Here is a 21990-nt window from a genome sequence, read left to right as displayed (position 1 = left end):
TCATTCAAAGTTGGTACAAGGACATTGACATATTTCATACATGCTCGTCAATTTGTTTCATGTCATGTAGCAGTATCATGTCAATTATTGAACTTTCATAATTAGGCTGATATGTCAAGAAATACTGCATCAAATTTCATGAAACTTAGTACACATGTTAAGCTCACATTGCTTTAACAGTGAAAAAGACATTTATCAGTGTCATTTTAATTAATTTGTAATTGCATATGTAATGATCTTTCCTAATTAGAGTGATATATCCACAAATACAACGTCAAATTTGATGAAACTTGATACAGATGTTGATCTCATAGTGTTGTAAATCCTGTATTAAACTTTATGAAATATGGTACCGGTGAAAATCTATTAGTGTTAGGATAGTATGAAAAAATGTTTTGCAACATCCTGTCAACTAATTCCCAGTTGACTCATTTAATGACCTTTAGGATAGTGGCCTACATTTGTTTTATGTTTTCATCACCATGGAACTCATTCTTGGCGATTGAGTGCCATCTGTATCAAAGTATTTTTATCACAGGACCTGTAATCAAAGTACCCATTAGCAAGCGGGGACTGTGTCATCAACGATGACTTGTTTCATTTATCAACAGTTGCTCTCCCATACTATAGCAGTTGTCGTAACTTGAGAGCAATCATATGCTTTCCTTGTAAAGTGGCAATAAATACATTTGCTTTTATCCAGTACACTTACACATTTGATAAAAAAGCGGGTTGGGCAATGTTAATCAACTAATATATCCTGGCTTTCTTGTTAAAATTTCAGATTTTGTTCAAAATTTTATATCTCATAATTTTTGGTAATACTAATGTGGCATAACATGACATCATTCTCATGCTTCACTGTGCTTCCCATTACTCACCACGGCAACCAGGTATGACATCCATGTTAATGTCACCAGCTGTTCCTATCGTACTATCACACCCTCCTGTATTAAGAATGACACCTCCGCCAACTTCCAGGAATGACTGCAAGCCAGTGCCCGGTGTCAAGCCTCCCAAGAAGAGAAGGAGACTATCCCTCATGAAAGGTAATAGTTTATCTTTGTGCTAACGGAAGATCTGCATTATAGTTGATCCATTGAAACGTTTGAATGTACGAAATTGAAATTCTACTGTGTTAATGTAGACAATCAGAATATATTTTCAGGGGTTTCGTTAAAAGCCGGCCACCGGCCATATGGCCGGCTGTAAGGCGATTATGGCCGCCTGTTATTACCTGAAAATCATGTAATTGTTGTGCCGCTTACAGGAATAAATAGCTGGTAACAAACAGCATATCGGCAAAAGTTTACAATGATCTGTATATCCTTAATGCTGAATTACTTGTTTTCAACACTTTTGCGGGGTTTTCAGTGAAAATTTTGTGTTCGTTCACTCGCATTTGCCGATCACGCAATGCCTCACTAAGCTTACAGATGTAGGTACCGCACGGAATACGTCCATACAACGTACACAGGGTGGTTGAGGTTAGGGGTCATTGAGCGTGTGCAGTAACGCAACATTGCGTCGGCCATGAGATGTGGGTGCAGTGATTCAGTTGGGTCGAAACGGAGAAACACAGACAGGTTGATGAGGAAAGGTACAGCCGATGGCAATTTCTCAGATCATATTGATACTTATGCGGCGTTTTATGAATATTTATCTGGATTTGTTTCTTCTGAATGCATCAGCACTCGCCCCTACCGCGATCCATGGCCATGGGTTGTAAAATGTAAACATCACCTTGCCATTGGTAGTCGACGTTCGTTCTCGTATTTTAATGATTTTGTTTACGTTTGACTTGCCTTAAGTCTGTTGGCATATAAATATCAAAACTGAATAAATTAAAGATGTAAACTTTAGCAGACTGGGACGTTTAGCGGTAGGCTGTAGCACAGTCTTCATACACGGCAATGCAGGAAGTTGGGCCATGGACGCTATAGCCTGCACATATCGCTAAAGTTCGAAGACGGCTCTCCTGCACCAAATGCCGCAATAATTCATTCCACAGGCTCTAGAGTCAATGCAGGCGAACCGCTAGCCGCCACTAATACTCCTATTACAAGTGGGGACTATGTCATTGTAAATGACTTGTTGAGTTAATGGTTGTATCACAGTATTCGATATATCTAATTCTGTATTTTTTCCATTTTATATTCTGAATAAATACATTAAACATATTTCACTGTCTCCAGTACATTACATTTAAGTATTTTCACTTCATGCACTTTATCCCTTTCACACATGTTCAAATATCTGACCAGAGAACAAACACTAAATAGTCCAGGATGGGAGCGACAGTGTCATTGACGCTATTTTTAACTACTATAGACTATAGTCTAAAGAAGTTATTGGGAAGGGTGTCCGTCTGGCGTCAGTCTATATGTATGTATGTATGTATGAATGTTTGTGAGGCGTCCGTCCACTCAAATATCTTGAGAACCGCAGTACTTACTGATTTGATATTTGTGTAGATGTAAAATATGATTATGAGAAACAATTTTTTTTAAATTTTTTTATTTTGTTGAAAATATCCAAATTTGTGCAAAAAAAAGGCCTTTTTGGTAAAAAAATCTTCTTCATAACCGCTGGTCAGACAGCTTTGATATTAGGTGTACATGTCCCTAAGGATAACCTAACTTAGATTTGTTCAAATTATGATGAAATATACAAATCTGTATTTTAAGGAATTTTTTTGTAATTTTTGGTCAAAAATTTATATCATCAAAACCGCTCATCTGACAGCTTTGATATTTGGTATACAGGTTTCTACAGATGAACTAAATATGATATATTGAATATATGATGAAATCTGCAATTTTGTATATTTAGCGCAATTTTTGCCATGTTTGGTCAAAAAATATGTTTCACAAAAATTACTTGTCTGATGCCTTTGATATTTGGTATACAGGTTCCTAGGGGTTGGCTTAGTGTAATATATTGAAATTTGATGAAATCTTCAATTTTTTTATTTCTGGGTCATTTTTGCCATTTTTGGCTCAATTTTTGCCATTTTTGGTCAAAATTTTTGTTTTTCAAAATTTACTCATCTGATAGCTTTGATATTTGGTATACAGGTTCCTAGGCTTTATCTTAATGTAATTATGAAATTGAAATTATGATGCAATCTTCAATTGTGACTATTGTTGTAGCTTAATTTTGCCATATTTGGTCAGACCATCCTGAAATGAGCTATCAAATATACCCACCTTTGTCATCAATACGTGTCACAAAAAGTTATTCTCTACATAACGTAGCGGAGCTCTGTCAAATTCTATGAGATTTTCAAGGCAATTCTATCTGCAGCAAGAATGGATGCATGAAAAATATAATTAATCAATAAAATCCTCTGTCTTGGTAAGGAATTAAAGCATTCTCTGTAATACTGAAAAACTTTATAATTTTTTTCTAATTTTACTTTAGTTACAGATCCTGAGGATGTTCTGAAGCACTATGTAAGCAAAGTCAAGAAACCACCCAAGGAGGTATGATGAAGATTATAGTTTTTTACACATTTCAAAGTGAACTTATATTTTATCATCCTTGTCAATGGTCTAGCCTGACTATAAGTGCCAGAATATTCAACACTTAAAGGAACACAGTTTAGCCTTGGTCTGATCAAACATCAATTTTCATCTCTAAATCCTGGCCCTTACAAAATTCGGCTCTCTTTTTCACACATGCCTTTATATGATATACAGGTCATCAAGTCAATGTTGGTTTTCCAAAAATGTGTCGTACAGTCCTGGTATAATTTCAGCTTGTTGAATATTGGTGATTTTGGATAGTGTCAAATGTTAGTGATTGCCTTGGCTTACACTGATTGGTCAATGTAAAAGACCAGTCACTATCTCGGCGATGGTTATGCAAAGTGTAGGTCATTGTCTGTCTGTTTGAGTTTGTGAAATAAGAATCAATTTTCCAATGCTGGTTCATTGCACAAGTAGGTCAATTAGTGAAGGTCAGTGGTCATACCAATGTTGAATATTCTAAAATGTAGATGAGTCATGCTGTTGGCTATAAACGGCGTCTCTGTGTTGATGTGGTGACTGATTAAATATATATCTGTAGTTACCATAGATTTTCACCTTTCCAAGTGTTTCATGATGCATATATTGTAGATGACACAGTTCATCAAGAAGCAAGTTATCACCTTTCACATTCCTATTAAGGCAGTTTTATAACCTAAGTAAGACACAGGCTTACACACTGTGAAGAGAAGCACACTTTGTCATAAGGTGCCATGGTCTTAACAGGTTCACGGCACTGTGATGTTTTCTCTAGGTGACTTAATAGGTGCCAATTGTTGTGAGTTCAAATCCAATCGAGAATTGATAAATAAATTTGACACATTTTGTATCTTGCAGGACTGTCCAATTTGCTTTGAAGAGCTGTGTTGCTCTTCTGGCTATGAGGAAAACAAAGCTACAAGCATTGTCTTCAAACTGGAAAAGTGCCGGCATATATTCCATAAGAGTTGCTTAGCAGCAATGTACAACAGTGGACCAAAGGTATGTACTGTAATTATCCATGGAAACATCTGTGAATTTAGGTGTGTCCCGGTCCATTTTCACTTATAATAAGTGATATAACCTCTTTTCCATCATATGTGTGACCATCAAAGTTGGGTTAACCCTTTCAGAGACACAATATGGTATTTCACCATGGTTTCAAGGTCAAAGTTGAACTTTCATGAAAGGTGGTTGGGGTCATCGTTAAAGCCCCATTTCCTTTTGCGTTTTTCCGTAAAGAAGGTTTGAAATCAAAGACAACATATGTAAAAATGCTAACCAAAGTGTGACCACAGAACATTTTTCAAACATACATGTAGGTGACAAAAAAGATACAGCCAATTGGACTTTAAGCTGTGTGTGTTGCAATAATGGTATGATTGCACCTGTATACCTGTATTTCTCAAACTATATGTGATCAGCTGTTTTATCGTGTTGATATTAATATTCATCTATTACAAAATGTCTTCAGGTTTCTAGCAAAATTATATATACCAGGAAGTACATATACAACATCTCATTGTCTTGGTAAATGAGAATACGTATTCAAGATCCATGAATTACTTGGTTTACAGTAAACGCTAGAACTGAAATCAGAATTATGATCAAACAAATGTTTACAGCATTCAGAGCAAAAAGGGCTCCACATTTTTGAGCCTCTGATAAAAACCAAGTATAGATAATTAAGTCTTACACTACATTTTTGGCATGCATTTTCAGGACGGCAGCTTACAGTGTCCAACTTGCAAAGCAATCTATGGTGTGAAGCATGGCAACCAACCACCAGGTAGCATGGACTACCATGTTATACCGTACTCACTGCCTGGATACAGGGATTGCGATTCTATTAGAGTTATTTACAATATTCCACCAGGTACACAGGTATGTGGATTTGTTAAAAAAAAATCAATATGGGTCCAGCAGACATTGATACAAACATTACTTACATGTGTTATGTATGCTACTAATGTAGAGAAAAACTGAATGTATGAATATTATCCTATAGTGCATGTAATAGTATGAACGGAAAAATTATTTCAACACGTTTGAAGAAAATAAAGTCAGCATATCGTTTGATATTTTATAGATCCTTGTCAGATGCTAAGAAAACCTATACGTCCAGTCTTGATCAAAACAAAAAAAGTTAAAGTCAATGACATTTTCTGTTTACCCATGATTGTTATACAGCTGTTCTATGTCAATATTTGTCCTGAACCTGTGAGAATCAACATCTATGATTCCAAAAAAATTTGATGCTGTTTTAAAAGTGAATTTATTGTTAACACAGGGTCCAGAGCATCCACATCCAGGCAAGAGATATTCAGCCAGGGGATTCCCACGCCATTGCTATTTACCAAATAATGAAAAAGGTAGAAAGGTAAGGAAAAAGCACATGAAAATTTTACACTTTTGAAGTACCAATCATTTTTCCACATACAGAGGAATCATATTTTTACCAATTTCTGGGGATCAAATCCCCCCAGACTGGCAGATATATGAAAAATTTTGAGTGCCAGCCAGGTTGAGTGCCATCAACTGCTAGGTTGAGTGCCATCAACAGCCAGGTTTAGCACCGTCAATTGCCAGGTTGAGTGCCATCAACCGCCAGGTTGAATGCCATCAACTGCTAGGTTGAGAACCATCAACTGCCAGGTTGAATGCCATCACTTGCCAGGTTGAGGGCCATCAACTGCCAGGTTGAGTGCCATCAACAGCCAGGTTGAGCACCATCAACTGCCTGGTTGAGTGCCATCACCTGCCAGGTTGAGGGCCATCAACAGCCAGGTTGAGGGCCATCAACTGCCAGGTTGAGTGCCATCAACAGCCAGGTTGAGCACCATCAACTGCCTGGTTTAGTGCCATCACCTGCCAGGTTGAGTGCCATCACCTGCCAGGCTGAGGGCCATCAACTGCCAGGTTGAGCGCCATCAACTGTCAGGTTGAGCGCCATCAACTCCCTGGTTGAGTGCCATCACCTGCCAGGTTGAGGGCCATCACCTGTCAGGTTGAGGGCCATCAACTCCCTGGTTGAGTGCCATCACCTGCCAGGTTGAGGGCCATCACCTGCCAGGTTAAGTGCCATCAACAGCCAGGTTGAGCGCCATCAACTGCCTGGTTGAGTGCCATCACCTGCCAGGTTGAGTGCCATCACCTGCCAGGTTGAGGGCCATCACCTGCCAGGTTGAGGGCCATCAACTGCCAGGTTGAGTGCCATCAACAGCCAGGTTGAGCACTATCAACTGCCTGGTTGAGTGCCATCACCTGCCAGGTTGAGTGCCATCACCTGCCAGGTTGAGGGCCATCAACTGCCAGGTTGAGCGCCATCAACTGCCTTGTTGCATGAGCGCCATCAACTGCCAGGTTGAGGGCCATCAACTGCCAGGTTGAATGCCATCAACTGTCAGGTTGAGCGCCATCACCTGCCAGATTTCCTACTTTCTAATGGCTTTTTCAACAGTGTGGAAGACTGCTCATGGAAAATCAAAGACATTGAGCAGACAAATTTGGACAAGTCTGTTTAAATATTTGGAGTGCTTTTCTCCCAATACGATAATTTCACAGATTTGATCTGTTATATGAAACTTTGGAATCACAATTTATTGCTCCACCAATTTCAGTGTTTGGATATATTGGAAACAATGTGAAATATGACAGGGATTCAAAGATAAGAGCATGTTTCTGTTGATTTCTGTAGGTGCTACGTTTACTGATTTTAGCCTGGGATCGCCGTCTCATATTTACCATAAGCACTTCAGCCACCACTGGCGAAGCCAACACGGTAACCTGGAACGAAATCCACCACAAGACGGAATTTGGTTCCAACCTGACCGGACATGGCTATCCCGATCCACAGTATCTGGACAATGTACTGATGGAACTCCAAACACAAGGGGTGACAGAGGATGACCTGTGAATATACCCACATCAGAGTCAAAATCTGTGTTCGAAGCGGTATTTCTCCATAGGTGTTTTATGCATAGTCATGTCCCTCGCTGATTGCGTTTGAAGTCCACGTCATGGTTATTAAAGAGGCATATTCCGCACGAGATCATAAACAGAAAGCAAAATGTTTCAAGTGATTTAAAATATAATAGAAACAAAGGTTTTGCAAGGTTGGGATAGTTTTACTCCGGAATTCGAATTGACAATGATACAAACAAAACCATGTGCACAAACATGCACAGAAAGACTAATATTTCTGTATGTGTTTGTACACATGGGCTGTTTGTACGGCAATCACGTGATCTCTCAGACGAACTGCATCATTCTCAAGAACACCATGTATCATTTTTTTTCCGGAGGTGAACCATACACACACAGAACAGTAGGTGTACCACATCAAGGAATATGTCCACTTTAATAAGTCTGAGATATGCACCAGCAGATTGGAAATAGAGTAAGCAGTGCTGGACACATAAGTGCCATAATCAATAGTTCTCTTTATTTTAAAAGTGTGACTGGTAGTATGATGTTACAAAGACTGCCCTCAAACATCACTGTCGATGGAAAATGTGCCAACCACATTCCCTTCACCACTGGTCTGGCAAACACCTATTGTTAATGGTGTGACCTGCTTGTACCCAACTGCATGAACAGGGCTTGATATAGATTGGTCTCAGAATTTATCATCCGTCTTTCTCATCATCAAGACGTTAGCAATTTTCTAAAGTATTCTTTAATGTGCTGAGTCAAAACTGTCAGAATCAAAATGGAGAAACCTCTGAATTCTGTCATTTCCTGTTTCACATCCTTTGTAAGGTGATTACAATGCTGCAGCAATCTTGTCACCCATGTGAGTTTATATAAACAAAACTTGAAGAAATTCAAAATTTGAAGTCTGTTGAAGGTTAAACAGCCTCAACTTTTGCAATATTTTAAACCAACTGCATGGAAAATGTGAAATTCAGCTGGTAAGAGTTCCCTGTAAATAACATGCTTAACTCTGACTAAGGTGTTAATGTTGTTGTTTATCTATTTCAAGCTCTGTCAGAAAGAAGCCAGTTGAGTTTCCAGATTTGTGATGAGGGGGACGGTGGTACAAAACACCATCATGGCTGAAGTTTGTCAGTATAGACAAGTGTGATATTATAGGGTATTCTGTTGACTTTTGTACAAATCATGTACAATTTGAGGTTTAAAACCATGCTCTGTAAAACGTCCTATTGAGTTCCAGAATTTACAGCCATTGGCTGTTTCTGTACTTTACCAAAGGTAAATGTGTACTCAACGTTATTGATGTGTGCTTCTATAGTTCAAGATGTTTTCCCCTTCATCTGTTGACAAGGTTCCGTCACTCAAAATGGAATTTCAAATCAAATCAAATCAAATTATACTTACTATGTAAACGTTGTCAGTGTTTAATTTTATAAAAAAAATCTGAAGGGTATTATATCGTTATTAGAAGTAGATTTTAAGTGTTTCTTCATAAATTCTTGATATTTTTAAATTGTCATGGAGTGGCCTCTTTCAAGCTTTATTCCGAACGCTCACAGGTTACTGAGCTCACACCTATCCTAGCCTGTGGAACTTATGGTAGAAATCTGTATCAAACTAAACTCTTTCATGTCAGTGTGGCAGATTGCAGCTTTTCCCAGTTTTCTTGTTTTAAGGTAGTATGTGCCTCAATGAAACTTTCAACCATTCTCTTACAAAATCAGGCATAAAAAAATCAGGGGTCACCATGCAAAGTTTGGTACAAGAGAAAAAAATTACGTTACATTTACCGATATTTGAAATTCAAAATGGCGGCCATCCCTTTAGGGAAAATTAAATTTTTGATTTTCAAAAAACTAACATGGTGAAATTTTTTGTTATTCCAACAGCATGAGACCCCCGACAAGTAGTAGATCAGAAAAGTATTGTAAAAGTTTGAGAATATGTCTTCGAGGCGCATTCCACCTTAAATGACCAGCCTGCATCTTCAACTACAAAGTTATCTAAAATAAAAAGTTTGAACTGTACAGTATCAATTTAAATGTAAATGACTAGCTGAAAAAGTGAGCAAAAGGAAGTGCTAAGCTTTATTGGTACACCCTGTTAGTGAAACAGGACTAAATCTCTCATCAGAAAGCATATTATAGTGACACAGTATTTGTTTTTTTCATCGAAGCCAATTGTAGTTTGGCCTCCAACCTGTTGTTATCTGTGGTGATTGTGGAGCTGTTCTGGTGAACAGGTTAAAGCTGTACTTTCATAGATAGACGCTGGTAGCAAACTATCCATGATGCAAAGAGAGTTCATTTCTTATTATAAGATATATTTCATTTCTTCAACAGATTCCAAAATTACTGCCATTATTCTAAAAAACTTACTCTTAATTATTTCATTAAAGTAATAATAAGTAATATGAAACATGTTTCTTTGTTTCGAGTTGAAACATACTTTGTGCATATTTCTGGGAATGTATGGGGATGCTACAGATTTGAAAATGAGTGCGAGACATTCTCTGAAATGTCACGTTCAAATGAACAGAAGGAAGATTTTAATCCAACGTAAAAAAAAATGTCTTTTTTGTGATACATATACTTGGAAATACTGCGATACCTGTTTGTGTCTCTGTGATTTACTGCAAAGGAAAATTTTACAGGCTGTATATGGCATCAAAGGAGAGAGCTGAACGGCATGTGCTGTGGGATGTTTCATATTAATATGCACAATGTAAAATACCGCTGTGTGGTTTGCTGAACGGTAACAAATCTGTGCAGCATAAATCAGACATTCCAGTTGCAGATAGCCCTATCACCACAATGGTTTGACCTAAAGCCATTGTTATCAATGGTGATTATGGACCTGTTTACAGGGAACTGGGGGTGAACAGGACAAGCTGATATTAGTATCAGTGTTTGTGGTGTAGAATCTGTCCCATTCCACCCTAGAGAATGACCAAGCAACAATCGTATGTACATCATAGTGGTTTGATGTGTTTTGTACAAGCTCTGTGATTTGCTCTTCAGTGCTATATAAAAGGAATGAAATGATTGGTCCATTGCTCCATTCAACCTACAGCCCATATGAAAATTGTGTGAGTTTATCAGAGTATTGTAGTTGAGCATAGACACTGAGGCTTGTAATTCAATGGAGAAATGTTGCATCAGCTACATAGTAGGACAGAGGAATTAAATACGCTTGTTTGAAATTTGTTGCTTGGTGTGTACGTGTGCCAAATACAAAGATTTTATTGTCCTGTCACTTCAAATCTACACTTCCTTGTGCATTCACTGATTATGAACATTCCAGCGCACATGGTTGTGGAACAATATCAGCCTTTGACAGAGCCAACGATGCAGTTTGGCCAGTTCTAGCAAAATGCCATATGCCTCACTCATTTGCCCCCACCAACCTAGTGGGTATTCATTATCAGACACTAAAGATACCATAAATCTTTATTAATTCAACCAAGGAAAAAAGACTTGCTCCATGGCAATTGCCACTTCATAGCTATTTCATTGAAAATATACATTCTTATCTCTTTACACAAAGTGGTATTTGTTCAACAAATATACAAAAGGAAAAACATTCCACTATATGATGAACACAAAAAAAGTATTGGTAGTTAAAAAAATAAGTAGTTTTTAAACTACAACCGTAATAACATATTTGAGTAGGCATCCCATCATAAAAAGGATAACACTACAAATTCCAGATGTTTAAAAGTTTCCAATTTTCTTTCCCAACATTTGTGGGCAATATTTTAGAGAAATAGTGGTGTGCCTTCATTCAGAAACAAGAATTTTCAATAAAATCTGTAAGTTCTGTCAGGCTGCTGGGAATTATTCATTTTTTTGGCACAAAACTGATGAAAAGTTTGCTCCTCAACGCAAACAAATACAACTCTACTCATCCAATAACATTAAAATGTTCATCTCAGAACAGCTATGAAATCGAAGTCAGTCAACTTAATTTTTATGGTACAATGTGACATAAATATCAAATGGGGCCTACTACAAGCACAATGTATAGACTGTTAGCATAGACATGCGTGCGTACTGCTATTGAAATCAATCCAAGTGTAACCTGGCAGATTACAAAAAACGCTGACCAATGTTGATTTCATTGCTGTTCTAATCGGTGCCGTTCCACCATTATGATGTTGGCCATGTTTACTAGTAGAATGTTCACAGCACTGTACAGTTTTGGCTATCGACTCTATCTACAAATACAGATGAGTGAATCTCTTTAAGCTTTCAGAGCGAGGTTGAACAAGCTGACATGACCAACTACATTCATTCCAAGCTTCACTTTTTGGAAAAACTCTAAAAACCTTTTTTTGCATCTCATCTCAGAATGTAAGTGTAAACCATCAAATGATCAAGCCTAGCAAACTCAAGCTATAGATTTGCTCAACACTATCTGCAAATAGATGGGAATAGATCTTTGTATATACAATGATGATTGTATTCATTTCATGATAGGAAGTTGGTCGAGCAGTTGTCTTGTTCTTCCTTGACTCTTCTATAGAACTTATGTGAACAATGTAACAGAAAAAACTTGTGTCATCCCTACCAGTTCAAATTATTCTTTCTGTCATTCCTGTAATTTAAAAATGTATCATCGCAAACTCTCAAAAAATAAAAATCATTTCATCAGCAGCTCTCAATTTGTACTATGGTCATTTCATGATGGGCTATTGAGATGCATTGACAGGGCCAGTGGCTGTAGCTTGTGATATCTTTTCCCAATATTTATTGTTAATGGCTACCATTTTCTTTTTCTACTCCCCAAAGCGTGCTAAGCCTCAGCTTGTCAACTCAGCCTGTACAAGTGTATACTTCATTGTCATGGTTGACATGTGAAATCTGATCTGAACTAGAATTCAAATGTAAACATTAACAGAAAATTTAACACATTATGTTGACTTGCAATAAAATAGTGGGTGTTTCAACATGCTTTGGGGAGTAGAAAAAAGCTTGCAATTGACACAGAAAAACAAAAATATTGAAATAATCAGAAGTTACAACTGCTGGCTCTTTATGCACAGAAGTTCAATGCCAACTTAACGTGCACAAAGTGTAACTCCACAGAAAATCACAGTCATGTACCTAATGCAGGGATTTACACTAGCATTTACTACAGTCAAGTCCATGTGGTTAGTGAACAGAAAATTTCAACCGTTGTATTTAAATGTGAAAAAGTAAGGGTCCATCTGAACGGTATGGCATTTAAGAGGTGAAATGTAAATTTAACAAGATCCCACAATCTCTTGACTACCGCAATTTGTTAAATTGATGTAACATCATACTGAGAACTCATGTAGGATATCATAGGAATTTTCCAGCATTACAAGTACACAGAAATTCATTATGGTGCCAGAAATTTCCAGTATTCAAGATAGTCAAGGGGTTAATTTTTCGAATAAATTTTTTCATGGCATTTGAGATCAGCAGAAAACTTTCTCATCAGATTGTTTTCGAAGTCAATTCTTGCCACCCCAGTCCTTGACCACTTTGTACTTGCTTTGTAATATCCCAACCATACAACTATTGTCAAATGAATTTAACAAATGAAGAAATTGGAATTAACAAGTTACAAACAGACTTAAAACAGCAATAACACATCAGAAAACACATAAAAATTTTGAAACCAGTAGGGATCTTTCTGTGCATAGTAACAGGTTTCACTTCAAAAGTTACCTTTACTAACAAGCAGAAAATACTTCTCTCCTTTTATGTTATACATGTACACAGTTTACTTCTTTTCAATTAACTTTTTCAGTAATTTCAAGAAAACTTAATGGCAGCATTACCGTTCCTGGATCACATTTCAATTTTCAGGAGAGGATTCAGTAAGTTCATTTGGAAATTTTGAAGGGCATTACATGTACCCATACAAGAAGTTTAGTTTTACAGTGGTTTGCGTTGACCCGTTGGCATAAGACGAACTGGACATATTGTCTAAATCGAGGTGTTGTCAACACTGTCAGGTGTAACTATCGGCTAGGCAGTATTATTAGTCAATTACAAAGAACTCACTCTTCAAAAGTTGAAACATTGTCTGGCAGGAGGTCAGACATTGTCAAAACGACACCACTAACTGGGCAACAAGTGACAGCAGACATGGTGCACAAACATGGCGTGTGGATCGGATGGTGTTGTTTTGACTATGTTTGACCTCCTGCTGAACAGTGTTTCAACTATTGCAGAGTTGATTCCTCTATGATCAACTCATATTACCTCCTCGCTTATAATTGCAGCTGACAGTGCTGGCAACACCGCGATTCAGACAATATGTCTAGTTTGTCTAATGCCAACGGGTCAACGCAAACCACTGTATACGACTCATACATCATGTGCCACAGTTTACATACACATGTATCAATCAAATTACTGGCATGGATTGGGCTCGTCTATGATAGTAATTGAAGAGTTTGCTGTGGTTTCTCAAGGTAAGAAAGCCAATGCACAATGAAATTATATGCAACTGCCTCCTCAAAAATAAAAATCAAGATCATCTTTCTCAAAAGGCAGATGTGAAGAACATGATCTAGATATATGAATTATTTGTAGAAAATGCTAACCACTTACAACATGAAGTTACAAGTGTTAGTCATTTCATATTACAGTGCAAAAAATGGAATCACCTTAGAAGCTGTAAGTCAGATTTGAAAATCGAAGATTGAGGAAATATGCCCTAAAATTTGCATTGGCAATTTCATCATGATGTGGGAATATCAAAGTCAGGTCACGCTTGGGCACTTGCAAATCAAAGACAGTATGACCGGTAGTTTCAGTACGGCAGTAGTATACAGTAGCTGATTAACAACAGAGGAACTTTAGATGATCCACTCTCTTATCTACTCTATGTTGCTGACAGTGGAGCTAAGAACATACTACGAATAAACATATGCAAATATTACTATAAGTTAATTTGTCTTGATGATATCATGTCTACAAACATACAAATCAAAGTTGTCCAAGAAGCTGTTTCAGAGATGATTATTTTTTTGCTAAAATGACAAAATTACCCCAAAAGTACAAAATAGTAAGGGTTATTGAGAAGTGATCTGACAAAGCCATCACTGAGGACATACAAAGCAAATTTGAGAGCAAGTATGTGGCTGGTAGTGTCCAAGAGGATTTTTTCCAAAACTAACAAAACTTTTGTGTAAAAATCTCAACATATTAATCTCATACTGTGAGGAAAACCAAATTAGGTTTTCCCTTGAGATCTATAAATTTAATAGCTTTTGAGCATGCAGTTTTATAGTAGTTGATATTTTGACCACAATGAGAAAAAATCCACAGAAAGTAAAATTATGCAAGCTTCTTCACAAATCAATAATTAATCAAGTTATTGATGTACACATTATCAAAGTAATTAAACTTTGGGATTTTTTAAGAAGATAAATGGATCAAAGTTAAAATCTCCATCAAGTTAAATAACTAATGCCAGATGATGGGTGACAATGGACACCATACAACAGACAATGACTGGTTGGATAAGCTCAATGCAACCAACACTGGGGCTAACAAAAAAAAATACCCTTCACTAGCTAAGTGGATGGCTACTGAGGTGGATGTTGAACTCCACACTGTCTCTGCACATTCTTCCGCATGCACTACAATGGAAAGCTCCGTCAGGTCCGTGGAAGCCCCTGTGGAGCAAGAACAGCATCAGATCGGCATATCCAATGTCACAGTGTACACATCTTTTGAAGAATCTCATTTGGCTACTCCCCTCGCTTGAACTTGCACTTCCAACATCACTTTGTCCTTCTGGAGCGTCATCAATCACTATTACAGGTGTATTGTTAGCTTTAAATGGTACATTTCCTGTTGATTTTGGTGTGTTGTCCCTTTCAGTTACACTCCTAGACTTTGTGAAAACTCTTTCTGACCTTTCGCTCTGCTTAGGACTGATAAATCTCTCATCATTGATATTTTTCCTAGTTGGTAAGCTACCGACTGAAGTATTCTCCAAAGGCAATGTCTTGCCAGGAACAAGCTGGATTTTCTTTGCTGTCACATCTTTCTCTTCGTAGTCACCACCATAACTCTTGCCCGTTTCTGATCGGTGTTTGTCACTGTCCATATAACCCTCCTCTTCAACCAAGTCAATCAATGTGACACGGCAATTTTTAGTTTGATGACTTTGCTTGCTTTGACCAGCTCCTCCCTCTTCTGATTTGATTTCGTCCACCTGTATTATGTACGGATTATCTCTTTCATGATGGCCAGTGTCATGATCACTGCCAGAAGTCTGTTCCACTTTCACTTGGATCTGTTCTTCCTCCTGTCTCTCTTGTTTCACTTCCGTCACTGCATTGCAATCAGTATCACGGTACCTTCCATAAGAGGTCTCACTGTTGACTTCATCAGCAGTTTCAGTCTCGCTGGTATCTCTAGAGGGGGCGCTGTCATGACTATTTGTTGCACCTGCTGTGCTCTGCTCCTGCAGAGAAGACTGCCTACTTGTCTCCCTTGACAAGGGAATTAGGCTGCTTTGAGGTGGGCTCATCCTTGGAGTAGTATCTCCAGCTGACTCAAAGTCCTGCCGCCCATCAGTCTTTTCACAAGCATCAGTAGTAGGTGCCACATGTGGAATATGACTGTTTAATCTCCTAACAGTTGAACGTTTTGCATGTGGCCCCAAATCAAATTCTGGATGATAATCCTCGTCATTGCTATCATCATGTTCACTCGTTGAATCAAAGAAGCTGCCAGATTTGTCTCTGCTCTCCTTGCCAGAGTCTTCTGAGTCGTGGCTGCTTGAACGTTTTCTCTTTTCAGCTCCGCTATTTGCAAGAACTGTGTCACCACCCATTGGCAGGCCACTGTTGATTTGGCTTTCTTCTCCTGAAGGTATTGGCTCTGTTGGTATCTCAGGTATGAAGACTCCTTCTTCCTGCCTACTGGAGTCCTGGTTTGATGTGGTGTCAACATTCTCCTTTTTGATGCCATCACTTGTCAAAGAATTTGATTCAGTTGGCAGTACGTCATCACTTTGGACTTCTTTCACTTGCCTGAAAGAGTCTTGGCTAGGCGCTGATTCTGTAATCTCCGTCTTGATGCTGCCACTGAACAAAGGTGTTGATTTTGCATGAAATACACTGTCACTTCTTTCCGTACCAGACTTAACACGTGTCTCTGGAAGTTGTTCAAATATCTGTACAAGACTTTCTTGTGACAGTGTTGCAACACTTTGAACAGCGTCTGCTGGACTTGATAGCATGTTGGTCCAAATATTCCCAAAATCTCTTTGTGGACTTTGGGTCCCGTCTTGTTGTATCTGACTGCTGTTCTCATCAGTAGCTGCACTTTTCTCAGCTTCCTGCGGACTGTCTGAACTTGTCTTATCACAGGCCTGATCTTTCTCCTGGTCGCTGGATTTTTTGGAAATGTTCTCATGGTGTTTCCTTGAGTCTATTATTGTTTTTATGATGTATTTATGTTCTGTAGCTTCATGACTTCCCATGACCCTGACACTGCGACATTTGAAACTGCAGTAGTCACACTGGAGCTGCGGTTTCTCAGACTCTTTTCCTTCTTTAACTTTCTCTGCAGATTTCAAATCAGGTGTTTCCTTATTTCTGACAGCATCACCGATGAGCGGCAGTGCCGGAGGGGCAGGAACCATGGACGTGCAGTTTCCATGCATAACCTCATGATACATAAAGGCATATTTTCCCTTAAATATTTTCCCACATTGCTTACAACTCCAGCGGTTTAGTTTGTCCTTTGCGTGAACTTGGCTGTGCACCTTCAATGTCAACATATCCGGATATTTCTTTCCACACTGTTTGCAGCTTATTTGCCTGTCTTTCCTGTGTCCCCTCTGCTCGTGTAAAAGCAGGCTTAGTTTATCACAAAATTCCTTATCACACCGCAGACATCGGTAAGATTCCTGTGCCTGGTGCACTCGTTCATGACTCAAAAGCCCGATTTTACTGGAGCACTTCTTCCCACAGTATATACAGGTAAATTTTTTCCTCTTCAGATGACTGAGTTCATGCACTTTGAGGTGATAAAAACTCCTGAAAGTCTTGCTGCAGTATTTACACGGAGGCGGACTCTTTTTCACGTGGACACTCATGTGTCTCACCAAATTGCCCTTGTTGGTGCACTTTTTTCCGCACTTTGGACATGCTTGTTGGATCCTTCTTCTGATGGTATTTCCTTTCTTTTCTCTTTTTTTGTCTTCTCTTTCTCTTCTTTTGTTCTGCGGATTGTGCCAGGTTTTCTCGTGCAGATCCACTCCATTCCTTTGGGCGAATGCCTTGTTACAATACCGACACTTGTAAGGCTTCTCGCCGGTGTGTGTGCGTTCATGTACGATGCGGGTTGATTTTGCCGCAAATCGCCTTCCACAGTATTTGCAGACATGAGGGTTGTTATCTCTGTGTATGAGCTCATGCCCTAACAAGCCTTTCACATTTGGAAATTTCTTTCCGCACTTTTTACACGTGAATTTCTTATCACTAGTGTGACTTCGTTCATGGTCCAACAAAAGAGCTCTTGTCTCGAAAGATTTCTTGCACTTATAACAAGAAAAGAAAGTCTCTGTCTCCGTGTGCCCCGACAAATGAATCTCAAACCTGCTTCTCACCGAGTATCTCTTTCCACAATATCTGCAGTCAAACACTGGCTTCCGCTTTGATTGATGTTGCCTTGTCATGCCACTTTTTGCAAGGTTTGTCATTCTACGTCTACCTTGAAGTGTTGTGTCTGTTATGTGGTCTTTCAAATACAGTAACCTTTGCGTGATGTTGATAGAAAGGATGCAGCAACATTGACTTTCTCGAAACTTTTGGAGATCTCTTGAAGTTCTGTTGCCAGCTCACTTTAGGATGGATACCTGTGGGACAATGAAAAATGACACAAAAGTACATTTAGAATGTTCTTTTGCTTCTATAAATTCTATGGATTTTGTTTTTCTGTATTTTTCTGAATTCTATAGAAAATGGTACCAAAACTCTATAGAACTTCTATAGAATTTCTATAGAGATATATATAGATTATCTATATAATATCTACAAGCTGTAAAATTCTATAAAACTCTAATCTTTTTGTAAGGGTTGTAGCATTACTTCACTTGCATCAGTAAAGGAAGAGTTAGTGCCTGTACTTGTAGATTCTAGCATGAATTACAGTGTGGTCATTTTGACCTTTGACCTATGGAACCCCTCACACATGGAAATGCTCGTCATCGCCCATATTTTCAAAAAATAAATAACAACAGTTAAAATTTACATTAAAATTATTTTAGTTTATTGTTTTCAACATATATGATCTCATTGGGCTTTGTTTCCATTTTAATTTACGAAGATTGATTGCATACAGTAATACTTCAATTTGACCTCTGCGGATCACACTTGCAATTCTCTAATATAAATTCTGCCTCAAATCTTAGAATTACTAATCTAATGGCTTTAACATTGGATTCTAGAAACTTGAATATCATCTTCTTAAGATTTGTAAGTCCCAATAAGCGTGCGTTAGACCTGTACCACCCAGTAAAAAACCATGTTCCATGGTGTCTTCAGTGTTGAATCTAGAGCGCGCCATCGCGGGATTGACGCGTTTCAGCAAAAAATCCCGCTCTGAAATCTACCCAGTGCGTCACTTTGGGCGCACTCACAATGAGGGGGGGGGGGGGGGGGGGGTCTGTAAATAGGTCAACGTGTGTTTTCTTTCATTGTTAAACGTAACCACTTTGCGTGATGATTTGCTATATTTTGCTAGAATGTTACCAATGATTTCATTTATAAATACTTTAGCAGCACACGTCCGTTTTGAAATGACATTTGCGTTTGTTACATTGTCAATAAAACTTGTACTGACTGACAGCCGTGACGAGAAAAAAAATTCACGTACGGGAGTAATTTCAAACTAACTCTCACACAGAAAGGTTTTTGAAAATGTAGCCAACACACCTATTCCATTCAAAAAGAAAAAACATGTTCTGATCAAGCGGAAATCAAACCAAATTCCAAAATTTTCTGAAACATTTCATGTGTCCACATGGATCGAGATACTAGACGTAGCTTGGTTCATGTTGTTTGTCAAAGTCGTTATGCCACGGTCACGCATGCATGGCTTGCCAAGAAATTCGATCTAGCGAGAACAACAGTGAATATCTATTCAGATCTTATACCAGACGGGTCATATGTCAAGTTCTTCAGTAAGAATGCATTTACTAATACTTGCACAGCTTGCATTGTCAGAGTCGGGACGTTGTGCTGTGTTTGTTTTGACTCGATGCAGCACATGGTGTCGGCCATTTTCCAAACTTGCTTAGGACAAAGCGTCATCACTCTAGACTCCCTAGGTTACCCTTTTATGTCTATGGGAACTTACTGCTGCAGAGATCGAGACTACTTAGTCATTAAAAAAAGTCCTGCTCTATCAATGAGAGCTGTGAAATGACAAATGAACTTACTTTTCTCACTGTGGGGAAATTGTCAATTGTATTTTTGCATAATACTGAAAGAATTATCTCTTGAGACTAACAGAATGTGCTGCATCTTTTCTATGAATGTGAGTGAATTTGTGATACTTTATTCAAAACAATTATATTCTTGAATAGATGTACAAAGACTTCATAGACTTATTTTAAATAAATGCTAATTTAATATGCAGATTAATATGCAAATTTGCTGCCAAAAAATTGTCCCCCAAATTTGAAAATGTCCCCCAAAATTTAAGGCAGTGGGCCCAAATGTCCCCCAATCCTAAGATCCTATATTCAACACGGTGTCTTAGCCAGTTTCTTTCAACTATGACACAATGTGATATTATTGCCTTCATGTAAGCAGGAATTTTGTGATAAGGGAAATTATTATTTCAGTCCTCTTTAATGATTTCTTTGTCCCTCTTAATCCTTGATTTACACATAACCAATAAACACACAGAACCAACACAGAACCAATAAACCAAATATCAAAGCAATTTGACCAGTAGTCCTCAAGCTTGTTATTATTTTGGACCTTTTTCATACTTAAACACATTTGCATATTTTCAAATGTCCTATGATAAAAATGAGTTCTTGCTTCTGGGCCCATGGGATGTTTTTGGAAATTGCATATCTTTTCCCAATAATTTAACCACAAATTTTTGCTCTGGAATTTTTCACTCGGTCAAAAAAACATAACAATAACAGTTTCACCATTTAGTTGATTTTTTACCAGTAAATTTACGATGTATAAATTGGGCAGGCTCAAATGGGGGGAAATAGCAAAAGTACACAACAGAATCATTCCTACTTTTACAGTACATGGAAGTGTCTATGACCTTGAGGATAGATCAGCCTTTGTCCTCAGACCATTCTTATTCAAATGCGTTGTTGAATATAGGTTTGTGATTTATTTGACAGTCATGGTGCGGAACCCTTTCAACTGTTATGGGGCAACGAATCCCAAATAAAATCTATCCTTGGACAGAGGTGACTTTTCACCCTTGACAGACTCCGGTATTTCTCAATAGGGTGTTTAAAGGCATTCAACGTCCGAATAAAATTTTGACTTGAACGCGAGGTCTAAACATATCGATATACCCAAGAGAATATCCGATTTGTTCCCACACCCCTCGTTTCAGATGAATTTGTACAGCTGTCGCGATGTCAGGGCAAAGTTTGATCCTCTAACCTGTTAAAGTTGGCATATGTTGATTCTTGTTTCGATGCTTATCAACATTTTTTAAAACCCGCTACACCCACGCGATTTTCAAACAATAAAACCACCTCCATGAATTTCGCCTCGGGAACTTCGCACTATGCTGTTTAATGTGTGGGTCGAATTTTTGGCTACTTGTTGAATGTTTCTCTTTGCAGTCCTCTGCCGCTGTACCAGTATATTCCAGTGACCCTCCCCAGCATTTGCGGAAGTAAAACCTGGGCTTGAAAGCTCTGACCCACTTGTGTGAATGTAAGTTGTAGGGTAGAAAAACAGCGCCATTTGGCATACTTTACGATTCGGTTACCTGCTCTCGTCGTCTAGGGTAGAAACCCACTTGCCTGATCGATCAATGGACTCCAAATGCTTGTTTCTGTAAATAGAAATATCAAAGTTCTACTTACCGTATTAAAGTTACAGAAAAATAATGGCGAATGATAAAGGTAACACGTGAGTTAATCAGTAACTCAAGTCCGTCCACGACGCGACGCGTCCTGACTGACCTCGTCCTCACCTGACCTCCTGAGAGAAAAAGACAAAACTTTACGCAAGCAACAGAACAAGCTTTAGGTTCAGATCCCTCTGAAATCAGATTCTCGATGTGCGACCCCGTTAGTTTTCTCGAACGAAGGGAGTAGCAGAGGGGGACTTTGAATGGCTTTCACTGGGTATGGCTGCAAAGTGCCGCCGTGACTTTTATTGCGATCTGCCGACATTGTTATCTAAGATAGCGAACAATGTGGATACAAATAGACGACAATTCGACAAACGGTTTCCGATGTCACAGTGACAATAACATCAGTAATTTTTTGTCTTCTGCATAATTGTGTGGTCACGTTTTTGGTAAGCCTTATGTCATACAGTAATCGTCAT

The 21990-nt window shown here is 38.4% G+C and overlaps 2 protein-coding genes across 4 annotated transcripts in view; one reads left to right on the top strand and one right to left on the bottom strand.

Moving 5' to 3' along the window:
* Nucleotides 1-7675, top strand: part of LOC139145362 (E3 ubiquitin-protein ligase DTX4-like) — a 59970-nt gene extending 52295 nt beyond the window's left edge. For 2 of the 3 annotated variants that reach the window (XM_070716479.1, XM_070716481.1), the window contains exons 4-9: nt 894-1049; nt 3424-3485; nt 4368-4511; nt 5232-5393; nt 5800-5889; nt 7207-7675. In XM_070716479.1, coding sequence (XP_070572580.1) covers nt 894-1049; nt 3424-3485; nt 4368-4511; nt 5232-5393; nt 5800-5889; nt 7207-7425 — 833 coding nt within the window. In that variant the 3' untranslated portion in view covers nt 7426-7675. The remainder of the gene's footprint in view (nt 1-893; nt 1050-3423; nt 3486-4367; nt 4512-5231; nt 5394-5799; nt 5890-7206) is intronic. The other variant, XM_070716480.1, reaches the window with a different exon arrangement.
* Nucleotides 7676-13865: 6190 nt separating this feature from the next.
* LOC139145361 (uncharacterized) lies at nt 13866-21642 on the bottom strand. Its single transcript, XM_070716478.1, has 2 exons — nt 21522-21642; nt 13866-18302 (listed from the first exon to the last, which is right to left on the bottom strand). Exon 2 carries the CDS (start codon nt 18144-18146, stop codon nt 14997-14999), a length of 3150 nt encoding a protein of 1049 aa, XP_070572579.1. The 5' UTR covers nt 18147-18302; nt 21522-21642; the 3' UTR covers nt 13866-14996.
* Nucleotides 21643-21990: the final 348 nt, after the last annotated feature.

This window comes from Ptychodera flava, chromosome 12 (genome assembly GCF_041260155.1).
Source record: "Ptychodera flava strain L36383 chromosome 12, AS_Pfla_20210202, whole genome shotgun sequence".
Lineage (NCBI taxonomy): Eukaryota > Metazoa > Hemichordata > Enteropneusta > Ptychoderidae > Ptychodera > Ptychodera flava.
Note: the sequence above shows the minus strand (reverse complement) of the source record. Positions and strands in the feature narration are given on the sequence as shown.

Coding starts and splice junctions, on each gene's coding strand:
- LOC139145361 (XM_070716478.1), bottom strand. CDS start 18,146: ATGACAAACCTTGCAAAAAGTGGCATGACAAGGCAACATCAATCAAAG.